This window comes from Cajanus cajan, chromosome 4, assembly GCF_000230855.2.
Source record: "Cajanus cajan strain Asha chromosome 4, NIPB_CcT2T_4, whole genome shotgun sequence".
Classification (NCBI taxonomy): Eukaryota; Viridiplantae; Streptophyta; class Magnoliopsida; order Fabales; family Fabaceae; genus Cajanus; species Cajanus cajan.
This window is the reverse complement of record NC_138520.1, coordinates 45,749,207-45,773,784: the sequence shown is the minus strand read 5'-3', so window position 1 is coordinate 45,773,784 and position 24,578 is coordinate 45,749,207. Positions and strand designations below refer to the sequence as shown.

Below are 24,578 nucleotides of genomic sequence, written 5' to 3'. Positions count from 1 at the left end.
AATAATATAGTTTTTCCTACAAAAATTTTCTCATCGAAAATATAAATTTTTCGACAGATTTAATTTTGTTTTATAAGAAATCATCTTCGATTAATATAACATTTTGTATATATGATTTAAGAGTAAAAGATTTTCATTTTAACGGTTGAATTTACAAAATTCACATTTAATATAAATTATTGAGCGGTGTAACACTTAGTAAAATTTACACCAATGTAATTATAACCCCCCTCATATATATATATATATATATATATATATATATATATATATATATATATATAATTTATGGCTGGATCTAAGTTTACCTTTACTATTAAAATTATTATATAAGGATGTTATGTTCTGGATCTATTAACTATGCTTTTCCCTTCTTTTTTTTTTATCTGTCTTTCAATTTTGTTTTGTAATTATTTTGTGAACTTTTGTTCTGATTAAGTAAGGATTCATGGTGTTTCTGGAATGGGGCGTGAGGCAGTAAGACCTAGTGAGAGGCAGTAAGTCCAGGAGTTTAAGCGCTGACCGTAGATCACCATGAATAGTTACTTGATCTGGAAAACTTTGTAAAGATCGCTTAAAAGGTTTATTGGCTAGAAAACTCTGGATCTTCTGGTTCAGAAGAGTGTATTTCGAACGCACCCAGAGAGACTTGTCACTAAGTCACCAACAACACCACGAACTAAAAAAAAAAAAAAAAAAGAAAGAGTTTTTTCCAGAAAAAATGGTTCATAGAACTTAACTTTTGAATAACCTTATATGATGGGTTTGTAGTAATCTTGACTTAGATCCTACTATAACTTCTTATGAACCCAAGTGAGGGTAATGATACTAGATTTTATTAAACCATGAGTTTCCTTCGCTCCCTTTCCCGTCGCCTTGCTGTTAAAGCATCCTCTTCCTCCTCCTCTTCATCTTCCAAAAATCTGCTCACTAAGCAAAGCCAATTAACGGAAGAAATTCCTCCCAAAAACAACATCTTCGAAGAAGAAGTTTGCTTTGAAGATATCAATCAAGCTATCGATAACTGGGAAATCCCCAAAATTAATCCCTCAGGATGAGCTCTACATCCCTGATGAAAATAAACATGTCCGCAGTTCTGACTATATTATCAAGACTGCTGAAAACAACATCCCTCTAGACCCCCAAGCTAGTGAAGAATTCCATCTTCTCACTAAACAATTTGTTACTGAACATTCTAGGAAGTACAAATACCTCCATATAGGATGTGTTCAAGTAGCTGTCAAACCCCTTATCAGGGAAGGTCTAAATGCCTCAATCCTTATGTGTCTTACAGATATTCGACACAACGAATTCCACGACTCCCTAATAAGAACCGTAGAAACAAGTTTAGGACATGGCCCTGTTTATTTCAATTGTTTTCCAAACAAAACTGTGAGTCTTTTAGACAGAAATGTCTTAGATTCGTTATTTTTAAACATCAGATTGCATGGGCTGAACATGAAAGAAGGTTCTATCCCTGCAGCTCTCCTTTATAGGATTCAATACAAAGTCATGAACACTTGCAACTCAAGGGTTCTACTCAAAACTACTGATAGGGAAACCACCTTGTTTGTCACGGACATGACAAAAGCCAATGTGGCTGTTCCTAAACTCATCAAGTGGGATGAGGTTGAATTACCTACATCTTGGCAAATCGACAGGGCAACACCAACCCTTCCTAGACAAGCCCCTGAATTCCAAGAAATCAGGCAATCTGAGGCTGGCAAAGTTGAAATCATTTTTGATCGGAGAAATTCTTTCTCTTCAAGATCAGAAGCTACTAGATCTGAGTATACTAGTGCTAGGAGATCTTTTTCTGTAGCATCTCACTCTAGTAGGAATTCTGTTCCTAGGATCAATATTCCAGAAACCAATCTTCAAGGATCAGACAACTCATCGTCCATTCCTAGAACTATCTATAGTAGGGCAGAAGAAGAAAATTTATCCGAGATTCACTCCCCTACTCAATCTGAAATGCAGTATGGTCACTTATGAATAGTTACACCATAGACAAGCCCTCCCTTCAAAAGGAATTCTACTCTGACGTTTGGACACCTCAGAGAAAGTGGTTCCTTAGCAATTTTAAGAGTGATCATAGATCAAAAATCATAGATTTATTCTATACTTTTCTTAACAATGTTCAAACCCATGTTTGTTTCTTTGACTGGCTTAATGTATACCTTCTCAGAAACAAAATCAATCCTCCTTGGACTATTACAATCACAGAAGACCTTTTTGTTAATACACTCACTATTTGGCATCGTAAAGATGGTAAATTAATTAAATCTGATCTTCCTCCGAACAGTAGCTATTTCATCCCAAACTTAGAGGACAAATATCTAGCCTCGCCCTTTAAGTACAAATCGGACGAAACCATAGGAGCTCAGGATATTAAAGCCTTGTAGTAAAAGCTTCATCCTCTGAAACCAAGGATGATGAAACTCAATCGATGACCAAACCTTTATTCAAGCCTTTTAGTCTAACTAGCCAGACTAGAAACAAGTTTAGAACCATCCACCAAAATTGGACAAAGACCTTAGAAGACTCCAATAAGGTTAAAGATAGCTCAATCATTATCCCTGATACCCCTAGTTCTTCTCATGTTGGATCTGTTAAAACAGGACCGATTACTAGAAGTATCTCCCAGAAAGATCAATCCCTTAGGATTAACAAATTAGGAACTTCCTCTATAGGTTCTAATTCTGAAGAAACTAAGCCTAGTAGTAAATCTATTCTTCAGGTTAATCCTGTTATCAATAAGGCTCTTAATTGGAGGCAGCCTTCTAAGCTCTATTATAATCGGGCCACTGCCCCTGATCACTTGCTAGAAGAAAAGAATGTTCAAAGTTTTCGGTCATTCAGCGCCACTAACATCTATGAATGGAACATAGACGGTTTAACGGAGTATAACATTCTCAATACTCTCCAACATATGACAATGGTTTCTACAGCTTATCAAAATACTCTTGATAGTGCTGACGAGGCTATTGTTGAAATCCTGACGTCTGGATTTTCTGGACAACTCAAAGGTTGGTGGGATAATTATGTTTCTGAAGAAGAGAAACATGAAATCCTTACGGCTGTCAAAACTGATACTGAGGGTAACATCATCACCACTGCCAAAGGAGAATCCATCCCTGATGCTGTTAATACCCTTATCATGGCCATTGTTAAACATTTTATCGGAGATCCTAGTATTTGGAAAGACAGATCTGGTGAGCTCCTATCCAATCTTAAGTGTAGAACGTTAGGGGATTTTAGGTGGTATAAGGACACCTTTCTCACTAGGGTCTACACCCGAGATGATAGTAACCAACCATTCTGGAAAGAAAAGTTCCTAGCTGGACTCCCAAAATCTTTAGGAGATAAAGTTAGGGAAAAAATCAGATCCCAGTTTAATGGCGATATCCCTTACAACCAGTTAAGTTATGGAAATCTCACAGCCTATGTTCAAAGGGTAGCCCTCAAAATCTGTCAAGATGACAAAATCCAGAAACAATTAGCCAAAGAAAAGGCACAGAATCGCAAAGATTTAGGAAACTTTTTCCATCAATTCGGTCTTCCCTGTTCTAAGGAACCTGTTAAAACTAAACATAGGAAATATTCTCAGCCACAACTGAAGAAACAACAAAAGCCTAGAACCAGGATCTCTAGATTTAAGCCTAGGCAAATCACCAGTAGGCCTCCTGCAACGAAAACCACTCCTCCGGGCCCTAATCCTGTTAACAATTCTAGAGAAACTAGGACTTGTTTCAAATGTGGCCGCCGTGGTCACCTAGCCAAATTCTGTAGAATCTCCTCTAAGGTTAGAGAACTCAATCTAGATCCTACCATTCAGGATCAGCTTAATAATCTTCTGATAAATTCTTTCGGCAGTAGCGATGAAGAAGAAGAAGAGCAAATGTCTTCTGAATACATTCAAGCGGATGACGATCTTTCCTCCTCTAGTAACGAAAGCTCTGATTCTCCTCTCATCAATGTCATTCACAATGATGAGCAAAATCTTCTTCTTGATGCCCTTAAAACTATTCAGGATCCTCATGAAAGGGAAGAGTATCTGGAAAAACTCAAAACAATCCTTCACAAGCCTAACACGTCACAACTTGATAATAGGTTTGTTAGTAACAAGTTTGACCTTACTCAAACCCTCAAACGACTTGAAAAATCTGCAGCTAAACCTGTTACTATTCAGGACCTGCAGGTTGAAATCAACTCCCTTAAATCTGAGGTCCGAGACCTCAAAAAGAAGCAGCAGTTGCATGAGACTTTTATTTCCCAGATAACTGAAGCTTTTTCTGATAACATGGTTCAGCATGACCATGACAATCATAGTGATGACCATGATTCTGATCATAATTCTATTGATGAGGACGCTCTCTTCAATGCCTTGATTAATCAGTGTAGCATCCAGAAATTCTATATTGATGTTACCATTCTTATCGAAGACTTTGTCTTAAATACTATTGCTCTTTTTGATACTGGAGCTGATTCCAACTGTATATTGGAAGGAATTATTCCGACCAAATACTTTCATAAAACCTCTGAGAAGCTTAGGACCGCCAATGGTTCAAGGCTTGAGATCCAGTATAAGCTTCCTTCAGCAATCATCAAAAATGACAACCTCTAGGTTGAAACTCCATTTCTCCTGGTAAAAAATCTTAAGAATGAAGTAATCTTAGGAACACCATTCATCAAATCTATTTTCCCTATTAATATTTCTAGTGAGGGCATCTCTACCCAGCACTTAGGGAAAATAGTTACCTTTAGATTCCTCAACAAACCTCTCCATCGGAGTCTCAATCAAATCGACCAAAAACTCAATCAGATCAATTTTCTTAAAGAAGAAATATCCTTCAAACACATCGAAAGCCAGCTTTCCCAAACTCAAATCAAACAAAGAATTATGAGTCTTCATGATCATTTTCAGAATAACATATGCTCTGACCTCCCTAATGCCTTCTGGGATAGGAAAAGACATATGGTTAGTCTTCCTTACGAAAAGGATTTTACCGATAGACAGATCCCGACCAAAGCTCGGCCTATCCAGATGAGTCATGAACTTGTCAACCATTGCCAAAAGGAGATTAAAGATCTTCTTTCTAAAGGATTAATTAGAAAGAGCAAGAGTCCTTGGTCTTGTGCAGCCTTTTATGTCAATAAGGCTTCTGAAATCGAACAAGGTGCCCCAAGGTTGGTCATCAACTACAAACCACTCAATCAAGCTCTTCAATGGATTAGATATCCAATCCCCAATAAGAAAGATCTGCTTGCCCGTTTGCACTCTGCAAAGATCTTTTCAAAATTTGATATGAAATCTGGATTATGGAAAATCCAAATTACGAGTGGAATGTAATGCCCTTCGGTCTTAAAAATGCTCCTTCAGAGTTTCAGAATATCATGAATGATATTTTCAATCCTTATTCAAATTTTTGCATTGTCTATATTGATGATGTTCTTATTTTTTCTACATCCATTGATCAACATTTCAAACATCTTGAAATATTTTTCAATGTTATCAAACGTAACGGTCTTGCTGTTTCTAAAACCAAAATCTGTCTCTTTCAAACGAAGATCAAATTTCTTGGTCATATCATCTTTCAGGGGACTATCCAGCCTATTTGTCGAGTCATCGAGTTTGCTGATAAATTTCCTAACCAAATTCTTGAAAAAACGTAACTCCAGAGATTTTTAGGTTGCCTTAATTATGTTGCTGATTTCTTCCCCCAGCTCAATAACCTTATTCAACCCCTTCATGAAAGGCTTAAAAAATCTCCCCCTCCATGGACCGATGTCCATACCAATATTGTCAAACAAATTAGACAGCAGGTTAAAGTTTTACCCTGTCTATATTTGCCTAATCCCAATCTCCCAAAGATTGTTGAAATCGACGCCTCTGACATTGGTTATGGTGGTGTCCTTAAACAACGCATGCATAATACAGAAAATTGCATTGCATTTACATCAAAGCATTGGAACAAGGCACAACAAAACTATTCTACTATCAAAAAGGAAGTTTTGGCCATTGTTCTATGTATTTCGAAATTTCAATCTGATTTACTAAATCAAAAATTTTTAGTAAGGGTTGATTGTAAATCAGCAAAAGAAATTTTACAAAAGGATGTTAAAAATTTAGCATCAAAACAAATTTTTGCCAGATGGCAAGCAATCTTAAGTGTTTTTTGATTTTGAAATAGAATACATCAAAGGCACCTCAAACACTTTACCTGACTATCTTACCCGTGAATTTCTTCAGGGACAAAAAGCATGAAATGATGCCAAAACTACGACTACGATCGACCTCTTCCAGGGGAAGAGGAAAAGGAATAGTTCTGGGTAGATCAACTCGCCCAAGAAAATCAACATCCTCAACTGAGGATGCCCAATCAATCAAAGTCTCCTAGGAGACTTCCAAAAAGGGGTCATCTACCCAAGCTGGGTCATCTACTCAGCAAGCCATTATAAAATCTGGGTCATCTACCCAACCGGCTAAGCCATCAGACTATGCTATGGCTCTTCCAACCCTTCAAGCCCTTCAGGATTGTGGGCTGACCAATCTTCCCTCCAAATCTTGGAAACAGATTTTTTCAGAAGAACCTAATGACCTCTTCTGGGACCAAAACCTGAAATCAATCATTTCAGAAATAGCCAAATCAAAGGTTACTCTGCAATCAAAAGAATTGGTTGAGCAGCCTCGGCCAGTTACCCAGAAACAACCCTCTTCCTATCTACCAAAAGAAGGAAGATTTTATCCAACAATCCAAATGGAGCCCGAATTCTGGGATCCAAACCCAAACAAGATTTGTGAAAAAATATTTCCACCAACTTTTCTTTTCAAACCCCTTAGCCTTAACAAGACAAGGAAATTTTACGAATTTATTTTGGTGGATTCAAAATCTGTTTCTATTAAACATAATTTTGACAAAAATGATAACCAACTTATCACACATTCAACAATTCAAATTCTTAAAATCTTTACTTTTAAAGATTTTGAAAACAAACCTAATCAAGTCAGAAAATTTTCTCAGCCTTTTGACCCAATAGGGTATAATTACTAGGATTACATCAATGCCTGGACAAATGTTGTAACACCCCAATTTTCAAAAAGGTTATTATTATTATTATTAGATGGAATTTGGTCATAATTATTTTAATAATTATAGAGGAATATTATTTTGTACGTTTTAAATAATTATTATTTTGGACAATTATTTTGTACGTATTAAATAAGTATTTTTATTAGCATTTTTAAATAAATATTTATATGTTTTAAGAGAAGGTTGATTTTATATGATATTTTGTTATTGAAATTATATTATTATATTTAGGGTCAGAAATATATTATTATTATAGAGAAAAAATATTTTATAATATACATGTATTTATTTTATTTAATTATTTTGAGGAAAATTAGAAGTGGGTTAGAAGAGAAGGAAAATGGGTTGACTTGACCCAGTCCAATGGATTAATTTTAAGAAAGGAGTCAGGTGGTGTTAACCCTATCTGCCTCATTTGCGTTCTGAAGGGTTAGGGAAAAAAAAGAGGAGAAACAAAGAGCTCTAAGGAAGAGTACTCAGGAACGATCTTAGATCACACCAAGACCATTCATCTTCTGCTCATCCAGGTACGGGGGAGATGGGTTTCTTCATATGTGAATATAGGGGTGTTCGGGTAGTGAGGGCAATCCCTAAGTCCCTCTAGGAACTCTATTTAAAATTCTGAATGATTATCTGTGCAATCGATGTTCTAAATTCTTAATTCATTTGGAAGAACTTATTTCTTGAATTGTCTTTGAATTCCATTGGGGCTTTCTTGTTAATTCTTTATCCTTAAATTTGATGACTTGAATTTTATGTGTTAAGAAGAGTTTAGATGTTTTTTTGTAAAACCAATAGAAACCAATTTTTGAGACTTGAGATGTGTATGGATTGATTTGGAACGTATGAAGAATATAAATGGAGTTAAACTGAACCAACGGGGTGTAGAAGTAGTGAAAATTGGTAAAAACCTTGTTGAAACTCGTAAAACGCAGGTTTAATTTCACAGAGGGGAGTCTGGGCAGAGATTTGGGCGCTCAGCGCCAGTTTTGGGCGTCGGGCGTCGGGACCCCGACATACATTTGTAATTTTGCGATATCTTTCTGTGTAGTTATTCAAATCGCGTGCCGTTTGTTTTGTTAGAAACTAGACATATGGGGCTACCATTTAGACACAAGAATCGTGTAAAAATATTAATATTTGATCAAGTTATGTGAGTTTCAATTTGAGCCTTCCAATCTGTGTGCGAACCACAACATCAATTTTTGTGAGCCCTGAATGGTAACCTAAACGACTTTATTAGGATTTGTGTTCTTCATGAAAGTTGTAGATATTGATGTTAGGATTCTAATGGAGTTGGGATCACTTAGAAAGGATATGTATATCTCGAGTTATGGTTAAATTATTAACTGAATGTCATAGATATTGTGATGGGTGTGAAGAATTATGTGAAATTTGTGGTCTATGATGTTGATAACTTAATGATAGGTACCTAGCATGTGAGGATGATATTGCATGGATTGTTATTGACATGTGATGATGTTATATAATGGAGATGCATTAATTATGAGTTACGTGGGATGCATGAGTTGCATGAGACTTATGAGTTGCATGTGGTGCTTGAGAAGCCAGACGTGGCTATATTGCATTGGACCCTGGGCCCAGAGAGGGGTTGAGACAGGGGGGACCATGACGGGAGGCATTCCATGCGTGGGCCGTTGGGTGTTTAACTGCGCAGCTCACTGGCCACAGAGGGTTTAACGGTGGGTGGATTGCCTTTGCACGGGCCGCTGGGTGTTTAACCGTGCAACATACCGGCCCTGGGAGGGTGTGAGAACGGTATGCCCGCATTGGCAACAACTAAGGGAATTGACGAGGTACGCCCATTGTGCGGAGTGCCAAGTTGAGACTCTTAGGAGAGGAGATGTGTATGAGCATATAGTGAGATGTGTATGAAAGCTTGTATGATTAAAAAAAGAAAATGATGTTTGGTAATTATATGAGGTGTATTTGTTGTTTATAGTTAATGATGATATTTTGGTGCACGGTGTGGGGTGGGAATTGGGTAGCTCTATGTTCATATATGATGTTATCTATCTCTCACCGTCCTGTTTTTATGTTGTTTTCTTTTAGGTGAAGATGAAGGCACTCATAGTGTTGAGTTCTAAAGGGAAAGGGTTCTACTCTGATAGGATGTGACATTGGGGCATGAATTTAGGATGCTTTAGTTATGAATTGTTATTTGTCGTTTGAGGAGACTTATTTTAGGAGTTTTATATTCACCTTATATTTGTAAATTCTGGATCCCTTTCATTTTTCTTTAGAGACCTTGATAATTTTCTTTTAAGAGTAAAACTTTATTATTATTATTATTATTATTTCTATTTATTTCAAGACTTGTGACCTATGAGTTTCTATTTAAATATGTGGACCCTTCTTGATGTTATATTTATTGAATTATTCTTATTGTTGTTACTTATCTATTATGGGGTAGAAGGGTGTCACAAATGTTTTCTGGTTTCAAAACAAACATCATAGGCATTCCTGGCTTATTTATTTCAAACAGAAGGTTCGATATTTCTTTCCGCAATGGTTTGCAGAATGGTGGGAATTCTTCGGACCGATTCAAAATATCCTTCCCCCAGACATTAAGGAAGGATACAATCAATTCAAAGCAAGATTTGAAGAAGGAACCAACCCGTTCCACCCATCTCTTCATTTCTTCTCCAAATTTTCATTAGCTTGGATTTTTGCCTGGCAACACCAGTTCAAGAAAACCTCCAAGCTCCTCCCAATCTTAGGCAAGCAAGCCTCGGTTAAATGGTGGGACCAGTTTGATGCTTCCCGGGAAAACACTCAGGGAGTGGCACTTTGGTTCTAAAAGAATCTAAAGAATCTTAAGGCCGCTGATCCAGAAACCTGCCAGTTTCTTAATCGAAAGGCTAAAATCGCAGCTGCCCTTGCAGCGTCAACAAATGATGAAGTTTTAATTGCAAATCTTCATCATATCCTTGATCTACTTCAGACGGACTCAGAATCAAGTTCGTCAAAAGGAAAAGCAAAGAAAGAAGTATCTTCCCCATCTTCTTCATCCGGATCATACTTCCAGAATGAAGACGATTGCTTCGGAATTAATCTTAACCAAGCATCCGAAGAGGACTAATCTTTATCAATCATCAATAAAATTTTGTGGTAATCATGATAATCTTATACCCAGGTGGTCATATTAACATTCAATTTCAAGATTTCCCTATACCACAGGTAGTCATCGCCATCTACCGATATTACTCCAGTCTAGAAGTCCACATAGACGTCTACCCAATCTGAAGACATCAACAGTTCCAGTCATTACTGCTCATTTTGCGGAAGTGTACTGTTCACTGTAATTCACTGTAGCGAAAAATTTCATTTTACTGTTGAAATAATAATCACTGTTGTAATAGTAAATTTAGTTTTCCTATTTATTCTAATCTCTGCCCATGATGTGAGGCAGAACTTGTAAGTGAGAAACACCTTCGTGTAAGAGAGCCTAGAGTGAGAAGCTCCTCATTCTCTCTTGCCTTTGTATTTCTTATTCAATCAATACAACTCTTTTGTATTAAATCTTTGTTCTTTCTTGCATTACATTTCTGCATCATAAAGTTTGTGAAAACATGGGATTTGTAAGCCTGACTCGTCAGGTGTGCCCTTGATACCCAGTATTGTGCGGACTACCGCCGTGTAAATCTGGTTTACTGCTGCATCTGCTCATTCCTTCTTCCCTTTCTTCCTTGATCCACTTTAGGGACTTCTGGTATATATATATATATATATATATATATATATATATATATATTAAATGTGACTTTTACTAAGTATTGCACCGCTCAATAACTTTATATTAAATGTGAATTTGGTAAATCTAACTGTTAGATTGAAAGTTCATATCTCTCATACATTATATATACAAAACTTTATATTAATCCAAGATGATTTGATACTTCATTTTTATAAAACAAAATTGATGTAATATATATATTCATTTCAAAATACACTAAAATATATTATATTCTAATAAAATAAAAATATAGATTCAGAAAAAATGTTTATTTATTTGATATCTATCAAATTTTTGAAAGAAATTAATTCTCATGTGATAAAAAAAATTTCTTAATAATGAATTAATTTTTTAAAAAAATTTAATTATAATATATATATATATGTATATATATATGTCTTAATATTCACATATATAATGTAGTATATTAAAATAAATAATTTTTTGATAAAATAAAATTTGTACCATGCATGTTTATCTTTTCTGTTTTTTATTTATTGTATACATTGATTGAAAAAATCAAAATAGTAAAATTGTATATATTGATTAAAAAAATCAAAATATGAAAAATCAGAAGATTTATGTTCCATTTAGAATTGTTATTATAAGATATATTTAAAAATAAATTATCATATAAAAATATATTAGATATTAAAAACATATTTATATCATAAATAAATTAAACTAAATTTTTATAAAATTTAACATATATTTATTTTTATATTTTTAATAGTGTTAAAAAGATGGACATTTAAAATAAAATTTATAAAATTTAACATTGTAAATTATTCAATAATATGTGATCTGATAACTCAAAAATTAAGTTATAAAATGATAATTATATTTATTTATATACTCTAACACATATAACATACAAGATAAATTCATAAGTTTGTTGAAAGATAAATTTATATTCTAGTCACGATTTTGAAATTATATAAAGAAAAAAAAAATCGTGTACCTCATGTTAAAGGAAGTATATATAAAATTGTTAATAAAATATAAGTTCATTAAGATAATATACATAATACTTCAAAAAAAAAACTTTTAAATTTTAATAAAAAAAATTGTCTTGTAGATTGCGACGGTTTACTATATAGTAAACTGTCGCAATGCTGAAAATTTTGCGATGGTTTATGAATAACTATCGCAATGTTAAAAAAAATTTGCGACGGTATATGATTAACTGTCACAATGTTAAACAAATTTTGCGACGGTTTACAATAAATCGTCGCAATGTTGAATAATTTTGCGACGGTTTATGATAAACCGTCCCAATGTTAAACAAATTTTGCGACGGTTTACGATAAACCGTCGCAATGTTGAACAATTTTGTGATGGTTTTGAAAAACTGTCGTATGAAGGGTCGCAATTTAACATTTTCCTTGTAGAAGCTTCTCTTAATTTTCTCATGATTTTTAACACTCACCACTATTACTCATAAATGTTATTTTCCTATCTTAAGCTTTTATGACCTTGTGCATTATAAACACAATCTTTAGAATTATACATATGCTATCAAGTTGAGGTCACACACAACAAAAAAACTTACATTGAAACAATGTCAAATGGTGCCCAATAAGGCCTATCTTGCATCTGGTGCTAACGGAACATAGAGCACTACAAGTCTTCATGCTTAGCACTATAAATTTGTGGTTAGTGTGACAACAATTTCATGTAACCTGTAGAACAATGTGAAAAAATCACCCAAAAATCCTAAACCTCAAATTCCTTCTAATCTAATAGGTAAAGCCATCAATCAAATCCTATTACTAATCTATTAGACCACCAATTAACCTAAACATTCAAAAATTATAGAAAATATCACCAATTTTTATCAATCTTCACCCTACTCTATATATAGGGTTTCCTACAAGAATCTAAAGGTTTTTGTAGATTAACAATTTACATCAATTCATCCCCAATCTTCAATGCACATAACACAATACCAATCATGGAGAATAGAAGAATCATATTTATTAAGAATCATTCGAGTACAAGTAAAAGTTGGGGGTTCCAAATGCTCCCCTATAGAGTACAAAATACAAATCACAAGATTGGGAGTCAATCTCTCAACCCAACAAATATTTCACACCTTATAACGAAACTACTCCCTACTCCTTATCTTGATAAACACTAAATGAAGGACAAAGATCTTCAAGATGTGCTCTGATGACTTTTACGTTCTCCTTATAATAAGGAGTTCTTATGCCAAAGAGAAAAAGAGAGTGTGAGTTTTTAAAATATAAATAGTAATTAGCCCAAATCGCTTTTGAAAACTTTCCAACCAAACCTCCACCCCTTAGGTTAACAGGTCAAGCCTAGTCAAAACTCATCTCCTTCCTTTAATATTAGAACATTTAAACATTTAACCCTTAAAATAATTATCATATAATATAATTAATATAATTTTTAATTACAAAACCCCATCTTCTTTAATAAATCACATTTTTATTATTTTCAAAAAGCTTATCTGAGTTATACAAAAGCACACATAATTATTTTAAAAGTCTTTATATTATTTCATAAAACACCTTAAATTAATTAAAAATATATTTTATTATTTTTACAAATTTTGGGGTGTTACACACTATGTATCATCTCATCTATTTCATACTCTGTAACTTAGATATCATTCTCCCACCATAGTATTTGAGAGCAAAGACTATCGTCCAGCTCACCAGAGCACTTGCAGATTTAGAAAACATCAATATGAATCTTCCTATTATCCCACATTTTGTTTTCTTTCCTTCCTTTCTCTCTTTATTGTATTTTTTTTTATTAAAAAGTGTACAAATATAATTTCTCTTCTAGATTTCTAAGTTGTACCAGCATTTTTCTAAATGCACAAGGCTATATTGCGGCTCTTGTATAATGATCAAATTGCTTCTCCTAGAGAGAAAAATAACAGTATAGGAGGGGGAAAAGATCTTCATCTCATGATGCACCGAGCAACTCTTCTGATCATGAGCCATAAAAAATAAGGTAAAACAAAACAAGACAAATTAAATATGTACAACCAGAGAAAATTGAAATGCTTCATGTCTGCCACTAAAAATGCAAGAATTTTGGTGTCCACCACATTTTTAAATGCTGCCATACATATACTACCCCACATGAACATTGATAGAGCACAAACCAAAATAACCATGCAAAAGCTATGATGGCAAATCTGTAATTAAGGGAAACTCAAAGTGCAATAGCATATAGCAACTATTCCATGCCCACCTTTATTATATATAGCACACATTTGTTGCCACCTTCATCATATGCCAACAATATTCTCAAGTCTGAAACACACCTAGTCCTTACTCCTTAGTAACCCCCAAACATGCAAACCAAATCCATCCACAACACTCCAACATACATTCCTCCACCCATAAGGCCATCACCTCCGGTGCACCAAACCCCTTCTTTGCCACCAACCACAACCAAACCTCGTGCAATATCCATTTCTGCACCCACTACCCCTGTTGCCATACCAATTCCACCAACCATAGAGTCTGATGACCCTATGGCCGCTTATTACGACTACCAAGTTTTGTTCATTTCACAAAGATCCGAAACAACTCAACCCGTTAAATTAAGTACCGTGGACGGCGTGATCCCGGCCGATTTCCCGTCCGGCACGTACTATCTAACCGGACCGGGGCTTTTGTCGGACGATCACGGGTCCACGGTACACCCTCTAGATGGTCATGGTTATCTAAGGGCATTCACTTTTGATAATGTTACTAAGAGTGCAAAGTACATGGCTAAGTACATTAAGACGGAGGCTCATGTGGAAGAGCATGACCCGGAGACTAACAAGTGGAAATTTACACATAGAGGCCCATTTTCCGTATTGAAGGGTGGGAAAAAGGTTGGGAACACTAAGGTGATGAAAAATGTGGCTAACACTAGTGTTCTAAAGTGGGGGGAGAAGCTCCTGTGTATGTGGGAAGGTGGGGAACCGTATGAGATCCAAACAGGTACATTAGATACGATTGGACGCTACAACATCATGGACAGTGCTGATTCGGAAGATCACGATGAGAACAAAGGTGGTGGTGATGTTTGGGACGTAGCTGCCAACCTATTGAAACCCATATTATATGGTACGTATATTCATTCATATAATTTCTCATTCATTACAAGTACCTGGAGACCCTCCTTTTCCTATATACAATGAAAGAAGTGGATCGTGATTAAAGATAAAATATTTACATGATTCAAAATAATCTATCACTAAAATATATCATTAAGATCACAACAAAGTTCAAAGTTCAAATATAATCTTGGATTTATTACTTCAACCTTTTACCACTAGGTTGACTCGAATGGTTTCCATGATTCAAATTTAGTTACAAATATTTGTATTTATGTAATAATTGGTTATTTAAAAAAATTTATTTAAAGTATGTTTGGATAAATTTTCTAAAAATACTTAGAAAAGAAAATCAAATAAATTTTTTCATAAGTTAAAATTAAGTTATGCACGCATAAACTATAGTTCTATCTTATTATGTTCTTCAAAATCTTATTTTTAACTCATACATAAATAAGTTAGCTTTTAACTCAGAAAAAAAAAATATTTCAATTTTTCTATCTTAAAAACATTTCACAGTTAATTATAAGTTTATTCAAATAGACCCTATTTATATATAGTTAATTACATATTTTTGTGTTGCACCATATATGTTACTAATGTTATTTAAAGGATTAAAATGTACGTGAATGAAGTTAATAAGCAGAACCAAAAGTATGTGTTGTTATAGAGAACAAACTGCTTCCCCTTTCCTTCCCCATAGATGAATAGAAGAGTTTGAATCATCACGCTAAATGCATAAGACATGACAAAATGGGCACAATGAAAGTGAATGATTTTTCCATTTATTATATTAAAAGACACAAGAAAGGTGACCGGCCATACGGTGTGATAATGGTGTTGAATAATAGTAAGCAACTTGATACTTACTAAAAGAATATATTAAACAACTTGGGTGGAAATTGGTAGTTGGTTGGACATGCAGTACAAGTATGGAACTCTAATTAAGCAACTCATTATAGTGCTTCCAATATCTTTCCAACTAAATTTTAATCAAGTGAGGCTTAATGACACTTTCACTAGCAAATTTTTAGTGGCACACAAGGAATACGTTTCCAAGCTAAATGTTAGCTTGAGTACTTACAAGCCATGTGGCCACAAAAATAGTTTATTTTGAGGGTACTTATTCTACTTTCCCAAGGGGAAAATTAAATATATATATTTTTCCTGTCACTTTGTGCAATACTTTGATTAATTTACACAAGCTATGTAACATTGAGTTCCACTAATTGGAACTTCGTACAAAACAACATTCATAATCAAGTTATATAATATACAATAATATTAAAATATTTGATTTGTCTTTTATTTTATGGAATATATGTGCAGGAGTGTTTAAGATGCCCCCAAGGAGACTCTTGTCTCACTATAAGGTTGATTCCAGTAAAAACAGGCTACTAATTGTGTCATGCAATGCAGAAGACATGTTGCTTCCTCGCAGTAATTTTACATTTACCGGTAAGTACAAAGAATATTAAGAAATTATTTCAGTTTAGATAAATTTCTTAACTATAATATTTATTTATTTTCTTCTCATACAAATGTTTATTGAGAATTTTATTTAAACTGAATAATATAAAATTTCTTTTTCATTTATATTTATCTAGTTTTGATTTTGCAGTTAAATATTCTGACCTTTTTTTATATATATATTCTGCAGAATATGACTCAAATTTCAATGTAGTACAGAAGCAAAATTTCAAAATTCCAGATCACTTGATGATCCATGACTGGGCTTTCACGGATACCCACTACATAGTATTTGCCAATCGCATCAAACTTGATGTACTAGGTAAGAATTGATGCGTACGTGCACATCATTACCATTCGTTTAAGAAAGTGCAAATGTCACAAAGTAAATAATCATTTTCCTTATTGATATTATTCGATAAAAATTAGGTGGCAAACCTTTTTTTTTTTTAATTTAAAATTGAATATAATAAGCAAGACTTACATCTACTGATCTTGTTTATATATTCAAAACAAAGCAGTAATAAAATCTTAAGCAATCACTTTCACTATACGACTAGCTCCAAGAGAGTATTACGTGCGCATGGGAACAAAATCATTAGGAAATGAACACTTATATGTCACTATTATAATAATTAATTTCTTAATTATTTATCTGCAGGATCAATGTCAGCAGTGTATGGGATGTCTCCAATGATATCAGCATTAAGAGTAAACCCAAGTAAGAGTACATCTCCAATATACTTGCTTCCTCGGTTTCCTTATAATGGCAAAGAGAGAGATTGGAGGGTACCAATTGAAGCACCTTCACAATTGTGGTTGCTCCATGTTGGAAATGCCTTTGAAGTTACACATGCTCATGGGAACTTTGACATTCAAATGCAAGCTACAGCTTGTTCTTACCAGTGGTTCAATTTCAGCAAGTTATTTGGTATGTATGGTTACTTTATTGTATCAATTCATATTATATAAGTATGTATATGTTTAAATACCGGTTTAAAATTATTTTTAATAGATAAATAATAAGTGTTTCAGTAATAAAAAATAAAAAAAAATTGTTTGTGTAATTTTGTTTTCAACCCAAACACACTATATGTGTACTGTATAAAGAATGATTAGGATCTTCTCAAGTGTCATGTCATAATAAGGGAATGAATGTGTGTATGGTATATATGTAGTCTATTATATAGAAAATAATACGTGTATGTGCTAGGATCTTCTCAAGTGTCAAATTCACTGCACAGACCCGAAATTAATCTCATCATTGAAATTCACTATAAAGACACTATTTAATTAAATTATACATTTCAATAATACTTTTTAGCTGAGATTTTATTAAATGGAGATGTCACCACTCACTAATCAAGAGAGAATCAAATAAACTCGTGATTCTCCTGGTAAATATTTTTTCTTAACTACGTGAATGGGAGTTAATTGGTCCATGCATGGATGAAATACGTATTAATTGATATAGAGATAAAATCAAAAGGGGATTTTTCTTCTCTTTTTATTTTCTAATAACAAAAGTGGATTTCTTAATCATATACACAAGTTGTCTAATAAAAACGCTCTTTAATTTGGGTTAATTAACAGGGTACGACTGGCAAAAACGGAAGCTAGACCCATCGATTATGAATGTAAAAGGTGGAAATGAGTTATTACCTCATCTTGTTCAGGTATTCATCCTTCTCTCTAGTACACTAGTTTCTCATCCAATATTCAAAGATTTTCACATAATTTTCTCGTCATTGCAAATTCAAATATATGTACCATGCATGCCTAAATGATAATATGATGCCCCCATTAATTTCAAAGGATTTTATTATCAAAAGCAAATGGATTTTAAGAGTTATATATATATATATATATATATAGTTACTTCTAACTTTGTCAAACATTTATGGAAAAAATTTAATATTACATTTTTAACAGATTTATTTGTCAACGTACTCTTTGTTATTAAAAAAAGAATATTAAATTGAGTAAGACTCGTTAAATAAACAATAAAATTATATCTTTTATTCATTTTTGACCCAATTATATCTTTTATTAAATCCACGAAGAACAAGCGTGTTAAAATACACATGACATTTATATAGTTATTAATTAAGCTCAATTTTTGCTGTCCAAAAAAACAAAAGCTCAATTTTTTATACAACATAATGCAGGTAACCATAAAATTAGACTCTGACTACAATTGCCAAGAATGTGATGTGAAGCCCATCAAGAAATGGAAGAAAGCCTCAGACTTTCCCGCTACAAATCCAGAGTTTTCCGGCAAGAAAAACAAATATCTATATGCAGCAACTACCTTAGGTTCTCGGAAAACATTGCCAAGTTTTCCTTTCGATACCGTTGTGAAATTAGATCTAGAAGGTGATTCTGCACAAACTTGGACAGCTGGAAGTAGAAGATTTATTGGGGAACCTATTTTTGTTCCCAAAGCCAAATGTCGCGGAGAAGATGATGGCTATCTTCTTGTTGTTGAGGTGAGTATCATACTAATATCTACAAAATTTAATACAAACATTGAGTTATAACGACTTGTACGCGCTCACCACACAGATTTCTAGTATTAGATAAATAGGTACAAATATTATGGTTACTAAAAAAATTACAAATTTAATTACATGCAATATTATAGGCATTGTTAATATTGTTCTCTAATTAAAATTCAAATTTTACATTGATAATTAATATTTATATTTAGTTGAATTATTTTTTATGTATATTATTCATATAAAAAATTTTAATTATGATTTAAGTACCTAAATTTTGTCTTATTTGTATTTGTCGAGTTCTTTGCCTCATATAGGCATCCATGTGCATAATATTCTCTTAAAATGGCAGGTATATTAGAATAAATTATAGATAACTTTCTAGCTTCATGACGGAATATACCATAAAGAGTGATTTAATGACAAAGACAAAGACAATATTTTATTTGTAATTAGTTGTAATCAGTCATAGATCATTGTGTCCATTAAAATATAAATTTATCTACATTCAAAACTAGTTTAATTATAATTTTTGTATTGACTAGTCGTTGCAAGAGGTTTATTTAGTATGTTGATGTTATGGCAGGTCCTTTTAATGGTAGTTTTTACCAGTTTATTTAAATATAAAATAGTACAAGTTTCGTTAAGAAATTATTGCATATGAAAGCAATTATGTTAAATTTAGTGAGAAAGAAAATTTACGAGTCTTAACAATTAAAATGTCTTTATCTTCTTTCTGTAAAATTATTTTGAAAGAGAGCTTTTTTTTTCTTCAATTGGAACACCATTAAATTAAAGGTGCTCTACTATAAAACATATTTAGTTTTTTATGATGATGACATATTGACATAAATTATTTGTTTTGCAGTATGCTGTTTCAATGCATAGATGTTACCTCGTTATCTTGAACCCAAAAAGGATAGGAGCAGATAATGCCCTTGTTGCAAGACTTGAAATTCCAAGCCACTTGAATTTTCCTCTAGGTTTTCATGGTTTCTGGGCACCTAACTAGCTGAAACACAAAATTAAATTGTTACTGTGGTGTAAATTTTCTTTCGTAGTGAAAATAAATTAATTATATTCAATGCTCTTACAATTGATTGTGTAGTTATTTTATTATATACAATAGTATTTAATTATTTATTGATTATTGATACATGCTTGTAAACTTTTATGTATTGAGCTAGCTATAGTAAGTTGTAATGAAAAAAAAAAAAGTAAATTGTCTATTTGTATAAATACTTGCAGTCAAAAAAAGTAAGTTGTAATCATTTAATAAAATCCGTTTACAATATAATCCAAGAAGAACCGTTTTCCGCCCAAATTTCATTTCAAATGCAATCAATAATAGGTTTTGGTAACACAATACGATAATAGTATGATTTCTCGTTTATAGTTAACCATTATTTTACATTAATGAAAGCTTTTAAGATTGAAAATAAATAATATTCATAAAAATTCTCAAGTAACACTATAAAAATATAAATCTTATATAAATTATATACATGAATAAAATAAGCAAGAAAAAAATAACAAAAATATATTAGATAATTTTTATAATCATGTGATGGAAGAAGCTTGTAGGGGTGATTGTTGTTCTCCTTCAATCTCCATCTTCAACGTCCAATCATTCTCTTGAGGTCTTCAAAGGCGTTTCACGGAAGCAAATCAAGCTTCAAAAGATTGATGGAAGCTACTCTTGGTGGCTCGTTTTCTTCTTGAAGAAGAAGAAGATGAACCAAGGTACAAAGGAGGAAGTCTTTTGTGAAGGTTCTCAAGGAGAGAAAGTTTCTCCACGGATTAGACTCTTGAAATGAGAGAATTTCTTAATTCTAGTTCTCATAAATGTTCAAAAGTGATTACAAATTATAGGAATAGGTTTATATATATAGAGTAGGGAAGCTTGTGGAGCAAGCTAAGCTTAACCATGGTTCAAGAGAACCATGGTTGGCTTAGCTTGATCGTCCACCATGGTTTGGGAGGCTTGTGGAGCAAGCTTCTAATTTAGTAGCTTGGGAAGCAAGTTAACTTAGAAGCTTGTAACACAAGCTTCCCAAAGGTACCAAAGGTAAGAAGCAAATCTAGCCAAAGAGATGACTAGGCGGCCTTAAGCTTATTTTCCATATTTGTCCGATCCAAATAATTTGAAATTGGTTTAGTTAGGTTCACCAAATGTTGTGAGACCTAGCTAAATCAATTCCTTGGAAAATATGAAGCAAAACAAGCCCAATATGTAAAAATTGGCCTAGGCCCAACTTTGACTCATTTACTAGTTACACCCTCATACCTTGCTAATTGTCACCCCACTTCTACCACTGAAAAATGTAAAATGAGTGACCTTAATACAAGGTCAAATGAAGCAAAAGTATCCAAAGAACCTACCCTAAATACATAATAGAATAGTCTATAAAGAAAGAAATAAAGTGTCTCACAAATACAAAGGCAAAAATGAACCTATACAAGAAACTATGTACAAATGAACTAAGGCCTTCTCTTTAAGATATGGTGGTCCATGTGAAGATTACCTTGGGCTTAGAGAGCCCACTAACCTTCAAGCTTTCCAACCCTTCCTGAATGCTCCTTGCCATAGCTTTGGTAATTGGGCCCTTAGCCCATGGTCCATCATCCCCTCCCTCTTGAGGTGGATTTGTCCTCAAATCTGTAGACTCAACCTCCTCCTCATCATAACCTGCAACAAGAATAAGATCACTTATATTAAAAGTATTACTTACTCCATAATCTCATGGAATGCCTAGCTTATAAGCATTGTCATTGATCCTTTGAAGGACTTGAAAAGGACAAGCTCCTCTTGGACTGAGTTTAGACTTCCTTTGAGAAGGAAACCTTTCCTTTCTCAAGTGAAGCCAAACCCAATTACCCTCCTCAAATATAAGGGTTTTCTTGCCTTTGCCTCTTTCAAAGGCATATCTCTCATTTTGTTGTTGTATATGATCTCTAACCCTCTCATTCAATTTCTTTACAAAATTAGCCCTAGATACCTCTTCTTTATGAAAGTAATGGGAATAATCAGGTAAGGGTACTAGATCCAAAGGTGTAAGAGGGTTAAAACCATAAACAACCTCAAAAGGTGCAATTTCGGTAGTCTTATGAACTACCCTGTTGTAGGCAGATTCTATATGAGGCAAGTATTCATCCCAAGACTTGTGGTTTCCTTTCAGGACTACCCTTAACATGGTAGATAGGGACCTATTAAATACTTCAGTCTGCCCATCAGTCTAGGGATGACAAGTAGTTGAGAAAAGTAATTTAGTTCCTAGTCTACTCCAAAGAGTTTTTCATAAATGACTAAGGAACTTTGTGTCCCTATCTGACACAATGGTTTTGGGTAGACCATGAAGTCTAACCACTTGAAGAAAAGTTTTGCTATGTTGCTAGCATCATCTATCTTGTGGCAGGGAATAAAATGAGTCATTTTACTAAACTTTTCTACTACCACAAAGATAGAATCCATGCCTCTCTAGGTCCTGGGCAAGCCCAATATAAAATCCATGCTTATATCAACTCATGGAGAGTTAGCAATAGGTAAGGGTGTGTAGGAGCCATGAGGCATTACTTTAGACTTTGCTTGTAAACAAGCTATACATCTAGAGCAAAACCTCTCAACATCCTTTCTCATGTAGGGCCAAAAGAATTTTTCTTTTAATAAACTTAGAGTCTTCTCAACTCCAAAGTACCCCATGAGACCACCCTCATGACTTTCTTTTACAAGGAGCTTTCTTGTAGATCCTTGGGGTATACAAATTTGTCCTTCTCTATATAAGTACCCCTCAAAAACATAGAAACCTCCTTGAGGCTTAAGCAAACATTGGGTAAATGTATCATGAAAATTATCCATTGGTATACAACTCCTTAATGTGATCAAATCCCAAGATTTGGGATCCAAGGGAGACTAGTAAAGTATGTCTCCTTGAGAGGGCATCAGTAACAATATTATTTTTACCCTTCTTGTATTTGATCACATATGGGAATTATTCCAAGAACTCTACCCATTTAGCATGCCTCTTATTAAGTATGCCTTAACCCCTCAAATATTTTAGTGACTCATGGTCACAATGAATGACAAACTCCTTGGGCATAAGGTAATGTTCCCAAGTTTGAAGGGCTCTAACCAAAGCATAGAGCTCTTTGTCATAAGTAGGGTAGTTAAGGGAGGCGCCTTTTAATTTTTTACTGAAATAAGCAATTGGGTGCCCACCCTGTAACAGAACTGCCCCTATGCCAACCCTAGAGGCATCACATTCTAGCTCAAAAGTCTTAGAAAAATCAGGCAAAGCTAAAAGTGGTGCATGGGTGAGCTTATCCTTTAAAGTTAGGAAGGCTCTCTCTTGTTTCTCTCCCCATTGAAACTTTACATTTTTCTTTACTAATTCATTTAATGGGGAGGCAAGTGCGGAGAAATTAGGAACAAATTTCCTATAGAAGCTTGTCAACCAATGGAAGCTCTTAATATTTCCAACACTTTGAAGTGTGGGCCATTCTTGGATGGCCTTGATTTTCTTGGGGTCCACATGAACCCCTTTTATACTAATTATAAAACCTAAAAATACAACACTATATATCTACACAAAGGGTACATTTTGCTAAGTTTCCAAAAAGATGGTTTTTCCTAAGTATACTAAAGACTTGCGTTAAGTGTCCTATGTGATCACTTAGGCACCTACTATATATTAGGATATCATCAAAATAAACTACTACAAATTTTCCTATGCAATCCCTTAGGACATGATTCATGAGACGCATAAATGTACTAGGAGCATTGGTAAGCCCAAAGGGCATAACCAACCATTCATATAGTTCAAACTTGGTCTTAAAAGCGATTTTCTATTCATCACCTTCTTTAATTCTAATTTGATTATAACCACTTTTAAGATCAACTTTAGAAAATATAAGGGTTCGATGAAGTTCGTCTAGCATATCATCAAGCCTAGGGATATGATGTCTATATTTTATAGTGATGTTGTTGATGGCTCTACTATCACATCACATTCTCCACTTTCCATCTTTCTTTGGAACCAACAACACTGGAACAACACAAGGACTTAAGCTCTTTCAAACCCAGCCTTTCTCCAACAACTCATAAACTTGAGACTCTATTTCTTTAGTCTCTTGGGGATTTATCCTATAAGTTGGCCTATTGGGTAGGTTAGCTCCAAGGACAAGGTCAATTTGATGCTTTATCCCTCTAACAGGAGGAAGGCCCATAGGACCTTCAGGAGAAAATAGATCATCAAATTCTTTTAAAAGATTTTTGACCCCTTTAGGTAGAGTCTCACTTCCATTAATTGTGGTAGTGCAAGTGAGAGTCCCTCTACAGAGAAGGATAAAAGAAGGTTGTTCAATCAAGAGGTTTTGTTTTGAAATTGCATTCTCTTGATGAATAACTTCTAGGGAAGGGACTCCTTTGATGGAGACCTCCCTTCCATGGTTGATAATGGTGTGTTGAAGAGGGTCACCTTGCCCATGATTTAGGCTCATCTAAGGGGAAAAGATATGTGGATGTTAGGGTGAAGGATGATTTTGGATGTAAAGATGATGAAGGGTGTAGGTGAGGTGTATGGATGCTCAAGTAAGGTTGGCTCACTCCAAGTGAAAGTGGAGTCCACTCTAGGGTTTCACTCTCCAAGGGTGGAGAATGAAGGTGGTTAGCTGAA

The 24,578-nt window shown here is 34.0% G+C and overlaps 1 protein-coding gene across 1 annotated transcript; it reads left to right on the top strand.

Moving 5' to 3' along the window:
* The first annotated feature begins 14,102 nt into the window (after window positions 1-14,102).
* On the top strand, window positions 14,103-20,060 carry CCD7 (carotenoid cleavage dioxygenase 7). Its single transcript, XM_020353087.3, has 7 exons — window positions 14,103-14,948; window positions 16,268-16,396; window positions 16,599-16,730; window positions 17,070-17,339; window positions 18,002-18,084; window positions 18,577-18,897; window positions 19,775-20,060. The coding sequence occupies exons 1-7, from the start codon at window positions 14,183-14,185 to the stop codon at window positions 19,916-19,918; spliced, it is 1,845 nt and encodes a 614-aa protein (XP_020208676.1). The 5' UTR covers window positions 14,103-14,182; the 3' UTR covers window positions 19,919-20,060.
* Window positions 20,061-24,578: the final 4,518 nt, after the last annotated feature.